At 39.4% G+C, this 21431-nt stretch overlaps 1 protein-coding gene across 2 annotated transcripts in view; it reads left to right on the top strand.

Annotated features, from left to right (window-relative positions):
- Window positions 1-21431, top strand: part of LOC128689824 (beta-1,3-galactosyltransferase 1) — a 957133-nt gene that overhangs the window by 911584 nt on the left and 24118 nt on the right. For both annotated transcript variants that reach the window (XM_070087677.1, XM_053778315.2), the window contains one exon: window positions 5155-5366. In XM_070087677.1, the coding sequence (XP_069943778.1) occupies window positions 5155-5366 (212 nt within the window). The remainder of the gene's footprint in view (window positions 1-5154; window positions 5367-21431) is intronic.

The raw sequence follows: 21431 nt of genomic DNA, 5'->3' as shown, positions 1-21431 counted from the left end.
AAAATATATCTTTAAACGTACAAGAGAAAATTTCAGAAAGGAATTAATTTTGAATGAGTTCTTGCTAATTGACCAGTTTTACATATTCGGCACGACATACATACATATATATACATATATATACATATATATAATATATATATAATATATATATATATATATATATATATATATATATATGCAAAACAACCACTCTGAAAGAAGAGAGAAATTCCCAGCGCTTTCGGGACTACTCCCATTAATGTGAGTAGTCACGAAAGCGCTTGGAATTTCTCTATTCTTTCAGAGTGGTTGTTTTGCATATTTTGAAATCACCTGTTTACTGTGATCTTATTGCATTTATATTATATATTTATATATATATATATATATATATTATATATATATATATATATATATATATATATATATATATATATATATATATATATATATATATATACAGTGGACCCCCGGTTAACGATTTTAATCCGTGCAAGAGGGGTAATTGTTATGCGAAATAATCGTTATGTGAATGAATTTTCCCCATAAGAAATAATGGAAATAAAATTAATCCGTGCAAGACACCCAAAAGTATGAAAAAAAAAAAATTTTACCACATGAAATGTTAATTTTAATACACACAAACTGAAAAAGGCATGCACACTTACATGACACTTACTTTTATTGAAGATCTGGTGATGATTGATGGGATGGGAGGAGGGGAGAGAGAGTGTTAGTGTTTAGAAGGGGAATCCCCTTCCATTAGGACTTGAGGTAGCAAGTCCTTTTCTGGGGTTACTTCCCTTCTTCTTTTAATGCCACTAGGGCCAGCTTCAGAGTCACTGGACTTCTTTCGCACAAGATATCTGTCCATAGTGGCCTGTACCTCTCGTTCCTTTATGACTTGCCTAAAGTGTTTCACAACATTGTCAGTGTAATAATCACCAGCACGGCTTGCAATAGCTGTGTGAGGGTGATTTTCATCCATGAAGGTTTGCACTTCAAGCCACTTTGCACAGATTTCCTTAATCTTTGTAGTAGGCAACTTCTTCAATTTCTCTCTCCCCTCCTCTGAACCAGTTTCCCCAGGTCTGGCCTCTTGCTCTTGAAGTTGATCTATCAGCTCATCAGTGGTTAGTTCTTCATTGTCCTCCTCCACCAACTCTTCCACATCCTCCCCACTAACCTCCAACCCCAAGGACTTTCCCAATGCCACAATGGATTCCTCAACTGGCATAATCATCTCAGGGTTAGCCTCAAACCCTTCAAAATCCCTTTTGTCTACACATTCTGGCCACAGTTTCTTCCAAGCAGAGTTCAAGGTCTTCTTAGTCACTCCCTCCCAAGCCTTACCTATAAGGTTTACACAATTGAGGATATTAAAGTGATCTCTCCAAAACTCTCTTAGAGTCAGTTGAGTTTCTGAGGTCACTACAAAGCACCTTTCAAACAGAGCTTTTGTGTACAGTTTCTTGAAGTTGGAAATAACCTGCTGGTCCATGGGCTGCAGGAGAGGAGTGGTATTAGGAGGCAAAAACTTCACCTTAATGAAGCTCATGTCCCCATAAAGTCGCTCTGCCACGTCTGTAGGATGAGCAGGGGCATTGTCTAACACCAGGACGCACTTAAGTTCTAATTTCTTTTCAGTTAGGTAATCTTTCACATTGGGGGCAAATGCATGGTGTAACCAGTTATAGAAAAATTCCCTAGTGACCCATGCCTTACTGTTTGCCCTCCACAGCACACACAAATTATCCTTGAGGACATTCTTTTGCCTGAACGCTCTGGGAGTTTCAGAGTGATACACTAATAAAGGCTTCACTTTGCAATCACCAGTAGCATTGGCACACATGAGAAGAGTAAGCCTGTCTTTCATAGGCTTATGTCCTGGGAGTGCCTTTTCCTCCTGAGTAATGTAGGTCCTGCTTGGCATTTTCTTCCAGAACAGGCCTGTTTCATCACAATTAAACACTTGTTCAGGTTTCAGTCCTTCACTGTCTATGTACTCCTTGAATTCCTGCACATATTTTTCAGCCGCTTTGTGGTCCGAACTGGCAGCCTCACCATGCCTTATCACACTATGGATGCCACTACGCTTCTTAAATCTCTCAAACCAACCTTTGCTGGCCTTAAATTCACTCACATCATCACTAGTTGCAGGCATTTTTTTAATTAAATCCTCATGCAACTTCCTAGCCTTTTCACATATGATCGCTTGAGAGACGCTATCTCCTGCTAGCTGTTTTTCATTTATCCACACCAATAAGAGTCTCTCAACATCTTCCATCACTTGCGATCTTTGTTTCGAAAACACAGTTAAACCTTTGGCAAGAACAGCTTCCTTGATTGTCTTTCTGGTGCCCACAATAGTAGCGATGGTTGATTGGGGTTTCTTGTACAACTTGACTAGGTTGGCGATACGCACTCCACTTTCATACTTATCAATGATCTCTTTCTTCATTTCAATGGGAATTCTCACCCTTATTGGTGTACGGTTGGCACTAGAAGCTTTCTTGGGGCCCATGGTCACTTATTTTCCAGAAACAGCACCGAAAACACTGTAATAATACGAAATATTCCGAGTGTATGCTTGGATGTTACCGCGGAGGCTGGCTGGTAAACAATGGCACGGGCGGCACATGTGAGGCTGGCTGAGGGCGCATATTGGACGCGTCTCGGACGAAAATCGGTGAGTGGGTTTTTAATCGGTATGCGCGGCAAAAATTTTGCGATTAAAGTAAGCGGTATGCGGAATAATCGCTATGTGATGCCATCGTTATGCGGGGGTCCACTGTATATATATTATATATATACACACACACACACACCTACCATCCGACTTACGACCGAGTTCGGTTCCGAGAAACCGGTCGTAAGTTGAAATGGACGTAAGTCGAACTTTACTACTGAATATCAACATAACATTTTTGTAATGACTTTATTTTATTGTTTAATTTTGGTATTTCATGTTTTACTTTACTTTTTATGCTGTTAGTACTGTATTTTATACTGTAAGGTTTAGGATAACTGCTGTATACAACACCAACACTTGTATATTTCCCAAAAATTTGGCATAAAAAACACGGTCGTAAGTCGAGTCGTCGTATGTCGAGCAGGTCGTAAGTCGGATGGTAGGTGTATATATATATACAAGACAAGTCACTGGGGGGGAGTGGAAATCTTTAGCTCAAGTACTTTCACACTTCTCAGTGTGTCATCAGGAGCTTTGCAATGTTGCAAGAGCAGCAACAGGAGAAATAAGGTAACATTGTTCAGAGTATGGTAGCATGGTGACACCAGCAGTCAGAGGAATTCGTATTACTACTTGCCATTTAATTTCTGTAGATGGATAACACCACAACACCTGTCTGATAACTAGACACTACACTGGCCAGTTAGAGATCTAAATGAAAAGACTAATGGCACACTTCACTGTGAGTGATGGTTGTATCCCTTATCTTCTGCCATCTTCAGGTCCTGCAAATTCTTTAGCAGGGGACATTGACATGAGTTCCTATTGCAAATTCAGGCTGAAAAAACCCAATTTGGCCATGAAGATGCTGGATTATTAGCTGAATTTTCCACAACAACTAGTGCCCACAAACTGCAAATGGTATCTCCTTTCCAGCATCACTCATCAACTGTTCAACACCCCCCTCACTCGAAGTTCTCGAAAGGGTCAAATCAGCGTCATATTTTATTACGCAATTATTGTATTCAAATTTACACATGCTGAATTTAGGAAAATCCAAAATTTTCCACAAGGGCTATTGCCCTCAGCAACTTTTGAATTATGTACACTTTCCATATATGATCATATAATGTTCGTATCGCAAACTCTTTGAATACCCTTCAGCCTCCTGTTCTTATGATACATCTACTCTGTGTAATCAACTACTACCATTTCAAAACTTTAGAAAGGTGTTTTTGAAGTTACTGTCCACATATTAAATAATATTTGTAACTGTTTTTACCTATTAATGATCAGTGAAATATAAAAACAGTGGGCCTTATATATTAAAAGTGAATAAAGCCACTTTATGTATATCCAAAGGAAAGTGACTTGTTTAGCTTGTCAGAGGCTAACGAAAGTGACTTGAACTGTTCTCACCTCAGCAAGACACAAGCAAAGTGACTTGTGCTTATTGTGCTGTTTATGTCGGACAATGGGAGTCTAAAATAGCGTTAATGTTATTGCTTCTGACCAGACCAACTGAGTGACATGCATTGTTCTGCTCTGACTGCATCTTGAGGAAGGGAGGAGGAGGTAAGAGTCATCTCTTGCTCTCAATGAATGCCAGATTGAGTGGCTATTTTTGTTATTATGTTAGATGGGCTTGTACTTTTTTTTATTATAATAATAATATTATGTTAGATTAGCAGTGTTCCCATCTGTGTTGATACGAAGGGAATCCACCACATCCACAACTGCACTAAGTGCACGAGAGAATCCTCACTCATCTATTATGAATATGCCAACTTCATCAACTTAGTGTTTTTTATGCGCTCCCCACTCTGGCAACTTTGCTTTTTTATGTCCTATGTAAACAACTGGCAATACTTTTGTATAGCTTTTAAAAACATACTGATTAATCTCAGCCTTTATAATACCCCAAGTTCATTCTGCTGCTCTGGCATCCCTCCACTTAACCAATTAACTCATGTAGGTCAGTCACCTCCACTTGGCCACTGTTTTCCACTTGGTCAGTGTCCACCATTTGATTTGTCCCCCACTTGGTCACTTTCCACCATTTGACCTGTCTCCCACTTGGTCAGTGTCCACCATTTGACTTGTCCCCCACTTGGTCACTTTCCATCATTTGACCTGTCTCCCACTTGGCCAGTGTCCACCATTTGACCTGTCTCCCACTTGGTCAGTGTCCACCATTTGACCTGTCTCCCACTTGGTCAGTGTCCACCATTTGACTTGTCTCCCATTTGGCTTATGTCCACCATTTGGTCAGTGTCCTCCACTTGTCCCTCTCCTTTGACCAAACCTGACTACCTCCCATTTCACAGTTTAGCACTTTCCCATGAAAATAATGTGTGATGTCATTCCTAAAATTTATATGTATAAGGTAGACAGGATGCCAGCAGGGAAGAATGATGTCAGTTGTGTTACAGCCTTAATCTGTGTACTGCAAAATAGTTGATAATCCTCCTGTATTTCAGATGTGGTGGGACACTCCGGGGTGGTGTCTACTGTGCGGGTCACCTCCACAGCACTTACAGAGCCACAGAAACAGTCACAGCTAAATACAGTCACAGCGTCGTCAGCACAGCCACCTAAACCACCACTGGCGAAGAAAACTCCAGTAATTAGGAAGAGCGCTGTGGCAGTCTCTTCCACGCTAGCTATAAATGCACTTAAAGGCAAAATTAAGGTAATGCAAAATGCTATATATTGACTTGATTTTTAATTATTTTTTATTCAACAAGTCGGCCATGTCCCACCGAGGCAGGGTGACCCAAAAAGAAAGAAAATCCTCTAAAAGAAAATACTTTCATCATCATTCAACACTTTCACCTCACTCACACATAATCACTGTCTTTGCAGAGGTGCTCGGATATGACAGTTTAGAAGTCCCTCTAAACTGCCAATATCCCAAACCCCTCCCTTAAAGTGCAGGCATTGTATTTCCCATTTCCAGGACTCAAGTCCAGCTAACTGGTTTCCCTAAATCCCTTCACTAAATATTACCCTGCTCACACTCCAACAGCTCATCAGGTTCAAGAAACCATTCATCTCCATTCACTCCCATCTAACACGCTCACACATGATTGCTGGAAGTCCAAGCCCCTCACCCACAAAACCTCCTTTACCCCACAGATAAGAGATAAGAGTAGAGGAAATGGAGAAGCAGAAACAGAAGATGAAAAAATAGAGTAGCTGCCACTTGATACTCAAATACCGGAACCAGAGGAAACATGCAGGAGTAAATAAACAGTCAAAAGTCAAAATGGCTATAATTATAACCATAATTTTTAAAGGGGTGGACCAGTAAGCCAGTGGAAGGCCTCGGTCAGATGATCAAAGTTCCAGTGGCGGATCATCACATGACTATGACCCGTGTCAAAAATCATTTGTCCTAACCTAAAGTCAAGAGTCATGAAAAAATTAACAAAAAATTCACAAATGTGGGCATCACGAACTACAGTATGTTAACATACAAATGATAGGCAAGACATCTCAATATTGAAAATAAGAAAAATGTGTAAATATTGTGCATAGGGAACATGTAGATATGAGAAGAAAGCATACGTACCCACGCTCAAAAAATGGGTCAACATCCGCTTGTTATGCAGAGCATTTCTGGCAAAATAGATCAGTTTTGTCCCAGGATGCGACCCACACCAGCCGACTAACACCCAGGTACCCATTTTATACTGATGGCCAAACATGGACAGCAGGTATCTTATGGAAACACATCCTAATATTTTCCAGCTTTACCAGATTCGCACTCCGGACATCAGTGTGTGAGCTGAGTGCGCTAGCGATCGAACTACAGGACACCCTGTTTTACATAATTTTTACATAAATGATTTTTCTAAATAAGCTAAAAATAGTTGAAATTACAAAAAAAAAATAAAATAAAATAAAATGTCTATGGCTATGAAACCCCTCAGAGATTCAGAGCTGGGCCCTGGACCAATGGACCCCCTCATGAACCCTGATCACAGGCTCAAATTGTCACTAACACCTCTGGAGCAAGAGTACTTAAAGTAGCAAATATAAATCAGGATGGAACAATACCAGACAGACCAAGAGTACTTAAAACAGACACTTCAGTGTGAGTGGCAGTTGAATTAAACTCACCACTGCTTCTAAATCAGGAAACAAAATCCCTAATTCAAAGTATCCTAAGTAAATTATCATATTTTTTTCTTTTTGGCCAATTTACAAGGATTAACCCTTTCGGGGTTTCCAACGTACTTGTACGGCTTACGTGCCGGGGTTTTTGACGTACTAGTACGCATAAATTCTAGCGCCCTCAAATCTAGCAAGAGAAAGCTGGTAGGCCTACATATGAAAGAATGGGTCTATGTGGTCAGTGTGCGCAGTATAAAAAAAATCCTGCAGCACACAGTGCGTAATGAGAGAAAAAAAAGCTTTGAATATGTTTTGGGTTTAAAACAGCGACTTTGCACTGTATTTTCGTATGGTATTTATGGTTGTATTCTAGTTTTCCTGGTCTTATTTTATAGAATGGAAGACATATTACAGAAATTGAGATGATTTTGATTGGTTTCACAATGAAAATTTCCTCGAAATTGAGCTCAAAGTAGCAGAAATGTTCGATTTTTGCCATAGTTCAAAAGTAAACAAATCATGCCATGCGTCCAATACACGTCAACTGGTGAATCTAATATCCTTTCACAAGTGCCCTGATATTATTTATACCATTTCTACACTAATACAGTAGTCTGCATAACAGTAAATCTTCAATTTTTTGTGAGAATAAAAATTCAAAGTGGAAAGCAAAAGAAATGTAAGAGGGGCATGGAGATGTGACTAATGAGCAGAGGAAATGTTGTTTTAGTGCCAGGAATGTCTTTCTTGTTTTGAACTTGTGTGAAATTGGCAAAATTGCTAAATTCTGACCACTTTATTGGATAGTTGAAATCGGTAAATGGGTGGTTTCTTGTACTCATTCGATAGAAAAAAACGGAGTTCTAGCGAAATAGTTATGATTTTTGTTGACTAGTACACTGGAATTGGCCGAAAATAGGGCTCAAAGTGGGCAAAATCGCCGATGCGCAAACATCGTCGAGACCGCTAACTTCACGAGAGCATAATACCGTAAGTTTTCCATCAGATTTCATACTTTTGGCGTCATTATGATCAGGAAAAGATTCTCTATCTTTTCGTAAGAAAAACTAATTTTTTTTTTTTTTAAATTTTGGCGACTCTGAGAACAAGTCTCTGAGAGGGCCTGGCGACTCTCAAAGGGTTAAACACCAAAATGAAAAATAAAGTTCCTTTCATAAATAGCCTTCTCAAAGAAACATAAAGAGATATTTAGATCTTTTACAGAAGCTCACATTACAGATTTCTTGGACAATGAAGTCTGTATCCTAAAATATACTTTGTGTACACATGATAGCATAAATAAGGTGCTGAAGGAGTAAATCTGTATTTGCTTAGTTCCACAGAACTGTGAAAATCATCAGATGGTATGGTAAAAGTGCTTGTAATAAAAGTAGAGACCAATGACCTGGTAATTATCTTTGTGTACAAGCTACCATTAACAATGGCAGAGGAAACCACAGATGAAGATAAATATCTGCCTCGAAAATCTTGAAATCCATTTTCAGATATTATCTCCTTTGGCTATTTCAACTTTCTAAATGTAGAATGGAAGATGGTACATAGTATCTTTGTACCAGATATTCTAATCTAGCCTAGCAAGCTCATACTTAGCAGTATGAGCTTGCTAGGCCAATAGAAAAGAGAACCACTAGAAATGAAATCATGTTAGATTTAATATTCACAAGCAATGAGAAATTAAACATATAAACTATGATCACTGATGTGCAAACAAACATAAATTCATGCGTGGATAACTGAAGAAATAGCCAAAGGGAAGAAGTGTTTGGGTAATTTAATTTTAACAATCCAAGAATTGACTGGGATAAAATAAACAGTGAACTACCAAATATTTCCAGGGAAAACAACATGAAAGTCTTAACCCTTAACAAGTTATGGAAAAGCTAAATGCAGAGGTATACATGATCTGTTTAAAATATGCTTTGTTACAGAGATCAAATACAGAAAGAGAATGTAGAAGACTTTATAGAAAAAAGTTTCCAATGTGCTCTTAAAAACCGCATATATCAAGACAAAGAAACTCTAATTTACACCACATAGTTGCTGCTATTGAATATAATCCAAAGCACTCATACCTGACTGAAGAAACACAAGGAAAAAATGCCATTCAGGAATTAGGAAAAAGATTAAAAAAAATTTTAACATGTGAAAAGTCCAAGTAAAATACTGTTCTCATATTAGACCTGTACAAAACAGAGGTTCATACACCAGTTACGAAATGAGCAAAATTATGAAAGGTAGTATGAATCAGTGTTCAGTAATCCAGTTAACACTGTAATAAAAACTGAAGACCCACATAATTTTTTCACTAGGTCTACTGACTCTTTAAAATATAAAGCTGATTAATACAAATCCTTCAGAATTATGAAAAGAAACCGACAATGTGCCAGTGTATGAAATCACTGTTCTAGAGAATGTACAGAGAACCTTTACTACACATATAAGTTCTGTCAAACACCTTAATTACTGAGAACTCCTGGAGTCACTTGACCTGTACTCACTGGAGTGCAGGCGAGAGAGATGCGTTATAATCTACACCTGGAAAATCCTAATGGGACTAGTCCCAAATCTGCACATACAAATCACTCTTTACGAAAGCAAAACACTGGACAGGCAGTGCAACATACCCTGATGAAAGGTGGGGGCCATTAGTACACTAAGAGAAAACACAGTGAGTGTCTGGAGCCCAAGACTGTTCAACAACCTCCCACTAGGCTTAAGGGAAATTACCAATAGACCACTGGCTGCCTTCAAGAGGGAGCTGGACAGATATCTAAAGTCAGTACTCAACCAACTGGGCTGTGGTTTGTACATTGGACTATGTGCGGCCAGCAGTAGCAACCTGGTTGTTCAGGCTCTGATCCACCGGGAGGCCTGGTCAAGGACTGGGCCACTGAGGCACTGACACCTGGAACACCATCCAGGTAGATGCAGCACCTGTACCTGTTTCCTGGAATTTGACATTTATAAAGAAAATAAAAATACCAAGCGGCTTTCTATATATGTAGTAGTACAGTATGTCATTGATATCAGCTAGGACTGTATACCTTGTACATGTACTTGTAGTAAATAAAGATACATATTATTATTATTATTATTATTATTATTATTATTATTATTATTATTATTATTATTATTATTATTGCCTATACAACCCAAATCAACATGGATATACGTTGATCATTATCACAAAATCGCTAAGATTTCCCAAGGCCACCAAAATGCTTATGAAATGCAAAAACATTTACCATGGAGTGATATCTCATAAACTGAGGTTAGCAGATACAGCACAAAATGTGGAGAACTGGATATTCAGATTTCGAACAAATGGCACATTAAATAAAGTCCAATCTCGGCAAAAAAAAAAAGTTTGGTTTATCAAGGCACAGTCCTGGCACCTATATTGTTTATAAACCACATAGTAGATTTAAATAAAAACAGTGTCTATTGCCTTGTATCATCCTTTTAGATAATACTGTACCAAAATAAGTATGAAAGTTGCTTCAATAGAAAATACAGAAAAACAATTAGATATGAACAGAATTGTCTAATGAGCAAATGAAAAAGAACATGTTCAGTATAAGAAACAGGTAATAGAGGTAATAATGTCAGATGATAATATCATTTAGAGAAGAGAATAGAACAAATGCTGCAGAGGCCAGAAAAATGAAAAGGCAGATAATAAGAGCTTCAAAATCAAGAGGACTAACAGTAATGATGGTACTATTAACAAAATCTGTTCTCCTGTGTTTAGAATACTGTTCTTTTCTCACAGATTCATGACAAGAGAGATATCAGATTTGTAAAGGCACAGAGATCATTATATTGTCAATAATGCATTAAAACTACTGGGAACATTTTAAAGCACCTGAAAAGTACTCTGTGGAGTGAAAGAGAGATACATGATAATATGTACATGGAAGATGTTGGAGGATTAAGTCACATTACCATATCAACTTACTGAAGTGAGAGATTGGGGAGGAAGTATAAAACATATCCAGTGAAAAAGCAGGGTTGACACAGCACCATAAAAGAACATTGTATCAGTATCTCAGGTCCAAGACTTCAATCTGTTACCAGATGTTATTAGATATATTGCTCTCTTCAAGACGAAACCGGATCCCTGCCTCTGCCAACTGCCAGATTAACCACACAGAAAAAGTTGTGGGCCAGAAGCCCACTAACTGTACATTAAGTTTTATGCATTTACTAACTTTTTTCTCTAAGGTATTTGAGTTGGTAGATCATGTTAATTATTATGATACTGTGTATATGGACTTCAGTGAGGCCTTTGATAGAGTTCCATACAGGAGATTGTTGAGGAAAGTAGAGGCACATGGAGTACAGGGGGTGGAATTTTTCCTGGTTGAAGTCGTGGGTGACAGGCAACAGAGAAACTAGTTTATATATATTGGAAGAAACCAAGAGTAGGGAAGCATCACAAGCATTGTTCTACAGGGGTCATCAGTATTCGCCTCTTTGTTGTTCACAACATACACAAATGACATTGATGAGGAAATAAATCACAACATAAGCAAGTTTGCCGATGACACTAAAATAGGCCAGTAGATTATTTCTGATAAGGACACTAGAGCACTACAGGAAGATCTAGATAGGTTGATGTAATAGTCAGAGAAGTGACAAATGCAGTTTAATGTAGACAAATGTAAGATTCTAAGCCTGGGAAAAGAGAACAATCATAGCACTTATAAGCTGAATTATGTTGATCTCAATCACTCTGAATGCAAAATAAAAAGTTTTAGGAGTTCTGGTTAGCAGTAATCTAAAGCCAAGACAACAGTGCATAAGTGTTCACAATAAAACTAATAGAATTCTTGAGTTCCTAGGTAGTAGGTTGGTAGACAGCAGGTAGACAGTAGGTTGGTAGACAGGGAAGTACTACTGTCCTTCCAAGTGAGTGTATAATGGAAGCCTGTAATTGTTTTGCATGATGGTAGGATTGCTGGTGTCTTTTTCTGTCTCATAAACATGCAAGATTTCAGGTACGTCTTGCTACTTCTACTTACACTTACGTCACACTACACATGCATGCACAAGCGCATATATATATATATATATATATATATATATATATATATATATATATATATATATATATATATATATATATATATATATATATATATATATATATATATATATATATATATATATATATACACACACACACACACACACACACACACACAGCTCTCTGGGTTTTCTTCTATTTCTTACTAGTTCTTATTCCTATTGCCTTTTATCTCCATGGGGAAGTGAAACAGAATTCTTCCTCCATAAGCCATGCATGTCGTAAGAGGCGACTAAAATGCTGGGAGCAAGGGGCTAGTAACCCCTTCTGTATATATTACTAAAGTTAAAAAGAGAAACTTGCATTTTTCTTTTTGGGTCACCCTGTCTCATTGGGATGTGGCTGGTTTGATGAATAAAAAAAAAAATTGGACTTCATATCAAGAGGTATAAATAATAGGAATCTTCAGATTATACTTCAACTTTATACGTATATCCTTGGTAAGGCCTCATTTAGATTATGCTCTGCAGTCCTGATCTATACATTACAGAGTGGACAAAAATGTGCTGGAAAGCATACAAAGAGGATGACAAAGTTGATTCCATGTATCAGAAATATTTCCTATGAGGATAGACTGAGGGCACTGAATCTGCACTCTCTCAAAAGATATAGAATTAGGGGGGAGGATATAAATAGTGTGTTAAAAAATATCTAACCAAGATAGGATGCACAGCAGTGGGTTCAAGTTGGAAAAAAAAATAGATTTAGAGAGGATATAGGAAAGCACTGGTTTGGTAATAGAGTTGTTTATGAGTGAAACAAACTCCCAAGTAGCATCATTAAAGCAAAAACTTTGTGTAACTTTAAAAATAAGTTAGACAAGTACCTGAGTGGGTGTGATTTGGATCTACCTATCATGGGCCAGCAGGCATTTTTTTTTCTTTTTTACAAATTGGCTGTCTCCCACTGAGGTAGGGTGACCTAAAAAAGAAGAAACCACTCTCACCATCATTCACTCGATCACTGTCTTGCTAGAGGGGTGCTGAAACTACAGTTCAGAACTGCAAATATCCCCACCCCTCCTTCAGAGTGCAGGCACTTTACTTCTTATTGCCAGGACTCATATTTATCTAACCAGTTTCCCTGAATCATTTCATACATGTTACCTTGCTCAGACTCTAACAACAAATCAAGTCATAAAAACCACTTGCCGTCCCTTTCACAACTGTGTTAACATACGTTTGTTGGTGTCTAAGCTCCTCGCATACAAAGCTTCCTTTACCCCTTCCTTCCAAACTTTTCTAGGATGACCCCTACCCTGTCTGAACCCACTACAGATTTATGTCCTTCAAGTCATTCTGTTTTGTTCCATCCTCTCTAAATATCCAAACCACCTCAACTGCTCTTCAGCCTTCTGGATAATACTTTTACAAACCCCACATCTAATTTTCAAGCTAAGAATTCTCTGCATAATATTCATACCGCACATTGCCCTTAGACACAGCACTTCCAATGCCTCCAGACTCTTCCTTGCTGCAACATTCACAACCCATACTCTCATACATTTTTCTTTTTGCTTCCATAGATAATGTTCTTTGTCTTCACAGATTCCTCAGTGCACCACTCACCTTTTTTTCTTTATCAATTCTGTGGTTCACCTAATCTTTCGTAGATCCATCTGCTGATAAGTACACTCCCAAATATCTAAACAGTTACTTCCTTCATACTCCCTCCCTCCAATCTGATATCCAGTCTTTCATTACCCAGTAGGGATAAACTCGACTTACCTATCAGGAAAAACTCCACCCCAGCCAATGAACACAACAAACTGTGATTTGTGGACCCTCAAAGTAAGCTGCCCCATGGCAAAAATCCTCAGTTATTCAACTGATGACAATTAATTCAGCATGTGAACATAGTTTTTCCAGCCTGTGACTAACAAGTAATTTTGCAGTTAAATCTATAAATTTGAAAAGAGCCAAGAGTTTGATTGCTGAAGTTATCATTAATACTTTGGCTTCCAATTACAACAACAGAGGAATTGCACTGCTATAAATTTTTAATTTCCCTATGCCTCTCATTCCAGAGTAGAATGAGTACTGTACTGTATAATATTATGTTCTAGCTATGTATTATTACAATAATAAAGCCAAGGTGAATATCATTATTTTGAAGGCTTCCATATTGATAAATGTATTTATGATTCTTATTCTTTGACATGTACAATTGTTTTTCAGTCTTTTATAAAGTGTAAATAAAAGGAGTTTTCTAAAACACTGCTATTATCATTAATCAGTAATATACAATAAGTAAACTAAGTGCACATGCTCTGCAAATTCTGTAGCCTCCACTCAACAAAAACAAAAGCATTCTTCAAAAGAACATAAGAAGGAACACTGCAGAAAGCCTACTGGCCCATGCAAGGCAGGTCCACGTCACCTACCGGCTTAATCCACTGACCCAAGCTAGTCAGATCCAGGTCACATCCACTTAAGAAGGAAGGAGCACTGCATCTGACCTATTAGCACAATCTAGTCAGGTCCAACTCACACCCACTCATGTATTTATCTAACCTGTTTTAAAACTACACAGTGTTTTAGCTTCAAGGCAGAGTACCGTGAAGAGCAAGTGTAGTCCATATGACATTGTATAAGGACTAGACATAGGGTCCTGCGAGCCTCAGTAGGTAGACACTGTGCTTGTCTGTAGAGGAACTTCATTCTGGCATGCACTTTCTTTACTACACTGTTCCCTATCAATTCTTCTGACATGCATGGGTCAGAGGGGATTCCCAGATATTTTACTGAGGAAACTGAAGTGTTGGGTTCCCCATTACATCGGGCATAAAAATTATTTACCCTTCTCAACTTGTTTCGTGCCAAAGAGTATGGCTTCTGTTTTCCTGAGGTGTAACACTAGTTTGTTGTCTACTAACCATTAGCTGCAGGACTCCAGTTCTAGCGTTATTACATTAGCTATATCTTGTGGGTCTTTACCTGATGCTAACAGAGCACTGTCATCTGCATACAATAGGAGTTTGCACTTAACACTGATGGGCATGTTGTTTACATAACAGAAATAATAAGGGACCAAGAATATTACCTTGGGGAACTCCACATGCTATCAGCAGGGGTTCTGATTCTGTTTTGTTGATTTTGACAATTTGTGTACATTTGCTAAGATAGAACTTAAACCAGACTATGGAACCTGTGCTGATACCTGGAGTTTACCTGAAGAGGGTTTCGGGGGTCAGTGCCCCAGCGGCTCAGTCTGAGACCAGGCCTCATGGTGGATCAGGGTCTGATCAACCAGGCTGTTACTGCTGGCTGCACGCAAACTGACGTACGAACCACAGCCCAGTTGGTCAGGTACTGACTTTAGGTGCCTGTCCAGTGCCTTCTTGAAGACAGCCAGGAGTCTATTGGTAATCCCCCTTATGTATGCTGGGAGCCAGTTGAACAGTCTTGGGCCCCAGACACTTATTGTGTTGTCTCTCATTGTACTCGTGGCGCCCCTGCTTTTCATCGGGGGGATGTTGTATCTTTTGCTTTCATAGGGAGTGATTTTTGTGTGTGCAGGTTTGGTACCAATCCTTCCAGGACCTTCCAAGTGTATATTATCATGTGTCTCTTTCGCCTGCATTTCAGGGAATACAGATCAAGGACCTTCAACCATTCTCAGTAGTTTAGGTGCCTTATTGTACTTATGTGTGCTGTGAAAGTTCTTTGTACACTCTCCAGGTCTGCAATGTTGCCAACCTTGAAGGGGGCCATTAGTATACAGCAGTATGCCAGCCTAGAGAGAACAAGCGATTTGAAGAGTGTCATCATGGGCTTGGCATCCCTAGTTTTGAAGGTTCTCATTATCCATCTTATCATTTTCCTAGCCGATGAGGTAGATACATTGTTGTGGTCTTTGAAGGCGAGATCCTCTGACATTATCACTCACAGGTCCTTCACATTTCTTTCTCATTCTATTGTATGGTTAGAATTTGTCATATACCCTGATACATTTTTAATTTCTTCAAGTTTTCCATATCTGAGTAGTTGAAATTTCTCCTCATTGAACTTCATATTGTTTTGACCCATTTGAAGATTTGGTTGATGTCTGCCTGGAGTCTTGCAGTGTCTTTGATGGAGGTCACTGCCATGGCAATCCGGGTGTCATCTGCATAGGAAGATATGGACGTATGGCTTACATCTCTGTCTGTGTCAGAAATGAGAATGAGGAATAGAATGGGAGCGAGTACTGTGCCTTGTGGAACAGAGCTTTTCACTGTGGCTGCCTGGGACTTTACTCTGTTTACTATTACTCTTTGTGCTCTATTTGTCAGGAAGTTATAGATTTATCTACCAACTTTCCTTTTATTACATACTGTTTTGTGTGCTGTTACATTGTGGTCACACTTGTCGAAAGCTTTTGCAAAGTCTCTGTATACTACATCCATATTTTGTTGATCCTCAGCAGCATCCAGGACCTTGTCATAGTGGTCCAGGAGCTGGGACAGGTAGGAGTGACCTGCTCTAAACCTGTGTTGCCCTGGGTTGTATAATTGATGGGTATCTAGGTGGTTGGCAATCTTGCTTCTTAGAACCCTCTCAAAGATTTTTATGATATGGGATGTTAGTGCTATCGGTCTGTAGTCTTTGCAACTGCTGTACTGCCACCTTTGTGGAGTGGGGCTATGTCTGTTGTTTTTAGTGTGTGGGATGACCCCTGTGTCCATGCTCCCTCTCCATAGAATGCTGAAGGCACGCGATAGGGGCTTCTTGCAATTCATGATGAACACAGAGTTCCATGAATCTGGGCCTGGGGCAGAGTGCATGGGCATGTCATTTGTTGCCTTTTCAAAGTCTTGTGGAGTTAGGATAATATCCAAGATTTTTGAGATGACCAAATTTTGGGTCATGTTCATAAAGAATTTATTTGGATTGTCGACCCTTAGTCTGGGCAGCAGCTCACTGAACACTGAGTCGTATTGGAACTTTAATATCTCACTTATTTCTTGGCCGTAAAGTCGGTACCTGACCACCCGGGTTGTGGCTTGTACGTTGGATTGCATGCAGCCACCAGTAACAGCCTGGTTGATCAGGCCCTGATCCACCATGAGGCCTGGTCACAGATCGGGCTGCGAGGGCATTGACCCCTGGAACTCTCTGCAGGTAAACTCCAGGTGTGTATGTCCCATCCTGCCTAAGCAGGGGCCCAATACTGGATGTTGTTTTTCCCTTAGATTTGGCATAAGAGAGGAAGTATTTTGGGTTTTTTCAATTTCCTTTATGGCTTTTAGTTCTTCCTGTGATTCTTGTCTTCTGTAAGATTCCTTCAGCATAAGTTCGATATTTGTAATTTCTTTGACCAGTGCCTTCCTTCGTGTTTCAGATATATTGGCCCTTCTCAGCAGCTCTGTGACTCTTCGCCTTTGTCTGTATAGAGAGCGTCTGTCTCTTTCTAGTTTACATCTTCTCTTTCTTTTTTCTTAATGGAATGTGTCTTGAGCAGATCTCAAGAACCACAGAATTAATTTTTTCAAGGCAAATGTTCAGATCCGTGTTGTTTAGGATATCTTCCCAGCTTGTTTCATTTAGGACATGGTTGACTTGATCCCATTGTATGTTTTTGTTATTGAAATTGAATTTTGTGAAGAGACCTTCATGACTGATCACATTTTGCTGGTCAGGAGCCCTGTACCTCTATTATGTTGTGATCTGAGTGCATTGTCTTTGATACAGTTATATTAATAACAAAAAAAGGCACAATACCATGACTGGAACGATACACAAATAACCCGCACATAGAAGAGAGGAGCTTACGACTCTAACAGTCACCGTCTAGTTGAATCCTCTCTTAATACACAACTTTCCTTGTATGAATCTTAGCCCTGGCTTCGTCTCTGTAGATGCCTTCCTCTCCCACTACATTGTAAAATGCTCCAAACTTCAAAACTCCCATGACTTAACCTGATTCCTCATTTTTTTTCTTTTTCTTTTTCTTCTCCCTCTTCCCCTTTCCTCTTTCCTTCTTTTTTCTCCCCTGGGTTGTCTTTCTTCTGTCTCGTGATTCTGTTCCTTCATTATTTATTTCATCACTTCCCCTTCCCCCCACCTCTGTGCACTTGCTCTCCCTCTGTGGGCACCTAGCTGCCTGCAGTGCTCCCCTTTCTTTGTATTTGACTGGCTCCTCCTCCTTAATTCCCAACAACAACAACAACAACAACAACAACAACAACAACAACAACCACAACCACAACCACAACCACAACCACAACCACAACCACCACCACCACCACCACCACCACCACCACCACCACCACCACCACCACCACCACCACCACCACTACTACTACTACTACTACTACTACTACTACTACTACTACTACTACTTATGGAATTATGCTCACACGAAGTTAGCGGTCTCGATGATGTTTACGCATCGGCAATTTCGCCCACTCTGAGCCCTATTTTCGGCCAATTCCAATGTACTAGTCGACAAAAATCATAACTATTTCGCTAGAACTACAATGCTTCTATCGATTGAGTACAAGAAACCACCCATTTACCGATTTCAACTATGCAATAAAGCTGTCAGAAATTAGCAATTTTGCCAATTTCACACAAATTTCAAAAGATGCCAATTTCAAAATAGGGTCCAGAATAGACAAAACAGACATTCCTGGCACTAAAATAACATTTCCTCTGTTCATTAGCCACGTTCCCAGGCCCCTCTTACATTTCTTTTGCTTTCTATTTTGAATTTTTATTCTCACAAAAAATAGAAGATTTACTGTTATGCAGACTACTGCATTAGTGTAGAAATGGTATAAATAATATCAGCGCACTTGTGAAAGAATATTAGACTCACCAGTTGACGTGTGTTGGACGCATGGCATGATTTGTTTACTTTTGAACTATGGCAAAAATCGAACATTTCTGCTACTTTGAGCTCTATTTCAAGGTACTTTTCATTGTGAAACCAATCAAAATCATCTCAATTTCTGTAGTATATTATCCATTCTATAAAATGAGACCAGGAAAACCAGAATACAACAATAAATACCATACGAAAATACAGTGCAAGGTCGCTGTTTTAAACCAAAAACACGGTTAAAGTTTTTTTTTTTTTTCTCATTGCGCACTGTGTGCTGCAGGATTTTTTTATGCTGTGCACACTGACCACATAGATCCATTCTTTCATATGTTGGCCTACCAGCTTTCTCTCACTAAATTTGAAGGCTCTAGAATTTAGACGTACTATTACGTCAACCCTGGTGCGTAAGCCGTACTAGTACATCGGAAACCCTGAAAGGGTTAAAGAGATGCCAGAAACAGAGCTCTCTGGACAGATATTTGGTGTGACAGGGGTCCAGTGACTCTCAAGCTGGTGCTAGTGGCATTAAAAAACAAAGAAGGGATGTAACCCTGGAAAAGGGCTTGGTACCTGAAGTCTTTATGGAAGGGGTTTCCCCTTCCAAACACTAATACACCTCCATCCTCTTCCCTCTTCCTGTCTCATCACTCATCAGTAAGTCTTCATTGAATGTAAGTGTCATTTTAGTATTGTTTATTCTGCATGTCTCATTGTTTTCTGTGCAGGAAAATGTATATTTCATGTAAAAAAATTATTTTGTTTAATACTTTTGGGTGTCTGGAATGGATTAATTGTATTTCCATTATTTCTTATGGGGAAAATTAATTCGGATTAAGACTGATTCGGTATAAGACACGCTCTCTGGAATGGATTAATGTCGTAATCTGGGGGTCCACTGTAGTAGAGGCACACTGATGGTGTTATATACACTGGACCAGGAGCGAGATGCATTTATTGGAGATGACATCACAGGAAGAGGGGTCCACAACCCCTAAGCTTGCCCAAACTATGAAGATTCCTCTCAGATTCACTCCTTAAAAACATACCAATAAGTTGTGAAGCATTAATGTTGCTGATGTCCTCTGTGGAGACAAATGAAAGCTGACAAGTGAAGAAAAACACACAGTAACAGAGATGAACCTTATTAACCCTTAAACTGTCCAAACGTAGATCTACGTTTTTTCAACATTTGAAAGTACAGTGGACCCTCGACCAACGATATTAATCTGTTCCTGAGAGCTCATCGTTAGTCGAGTTAATTTTCCCCATAAGAAATAATGGAAATCAAATTAATCCGTTCTTGACACCCCAAAGTATTGAAAAAAAAAAAAAATTTTACCACATGAAATATTAATACACACAAACTGAAGAAGACATGCACAATTACATGACACTTACCTTTATTGAAGATCTGGTGATGAATGATGGGATGGGAGGAGGGGAGAGTGTGGATGGGGTTAGTGTTTAGGAGGGGAATCCCCTTCCATTAGGACTTGAGGTGGCAAGTCCTTTTCCGGGGTTACTTCCTTTCTTCTTTTAATGCCACTAGGACCAGCATGAGAGTCACTGGACTTCTGTCACACAACATGTCTGTCCATAGAGGCCTGTACCTCTCTTTCCTTTATGACTTTCCTAAAGTGGTTCACAACAGTGTCATTGTACAGGTTGCCAACACGGCTTGCAGTAGCTGTCTGAGGGTGATTTTCATCAAAAAAGGTTTGCACTTTAAGCCACATTGCACACATTTCCTTAATCTTTGAAGTAGACAGCTTCTTCAATTTCTCTATCCCCTCCTCCGGAGCAGTTTCCTCAGGTCTGGCCTCTTGCTCTTGAAGATGATCTTGCAGCTCATCAGTGGTTAGTTCTTCATTGTCCTCCACCAACTCTTCCACATCCTCCCCACTAACCTCCAGCCCCAAGGACTTCCCCAATGCCACAATTGATTCCACAACTGGCATAGGCTTTTCAGGGTTAGCCTCAAATCCTTAAAAATCCCTTTTGTCTACACATTCTGGCCACAGTTTCTTCCAAGCAGATTTCAAGGTCCTCTTAGTCACTTCCTCCCAAGCCTTACCTATAATGTTTACACAATTGAGGATGCTAAAGTGATCTCTCCAAAACTCTCTTAGAGTCAATTGAGTTTCTGAGGTCACTACAAAGCACCTTTCAAACATAGCTTTTGTGTAGAGTTTTTTGAAGTTTGCAATGACCTGCTGATCCATGGGCTGCAGGAGAGGAGTGGTATTAGGAGGCAAAAACTTGACCTTGATGAAGCTCATGTCCCCAGAAAGTTGCTCTGCCAAGTCTGAAGGATGACCAGGAGCATTGTCTAATACCAGGAGGCACTTAAGGCCCAATTTATTTTCCAGGAGGTAATTTTTTACAGTGGGGGCAAATGCATGGTGTAACCAGTCATAGAAAAAGTCCCTAGTGACCCATGCCTTACTGTTTGCCCTCCACAGCACACACAAATTAGCCTTGAGGACATTGTTTTTCCTGAACACTCTGGGAGTTTCAGAGTGATACACCAATAAAGGCTTCACTTTGCAATCACCACTAGCATTAACACACATCAACAGAGTAAGCCTGTCTTTCATAGGCTTATGTCCTGGGAATGCCTTTTCCTCCTGAGTAATGTAGGTCCTGCTTGGCATTTTCTTCCAAAACAGGCCTGTTTTGTCACAATTAAACACTTGTTCAGGTTTCAGTCCTTCACTGTCT

The sequence above is a fragment of the Cherax quadricarinatus genome, chromosome 22 (genome assembly GCF_038502225.1).
Source record: "Cherax quadricarinatus isolate ZL_2023a chromosome 22, ASM3850222v1, whole genome shotgun sequence".
NCBI classification, from domain to species: domain Eukaryota; kingdom Metazoa; phylum Arthropoda; class Malacostraca; order Decapoda; family Parastacidae; genus Cherax; species Cherax quadricarinatus.
The sequence above is the reverse complement of the archived record's forward strand: the minus strand, read 5'-3'. Positions and strand labels throughout refer to the sequence as shown.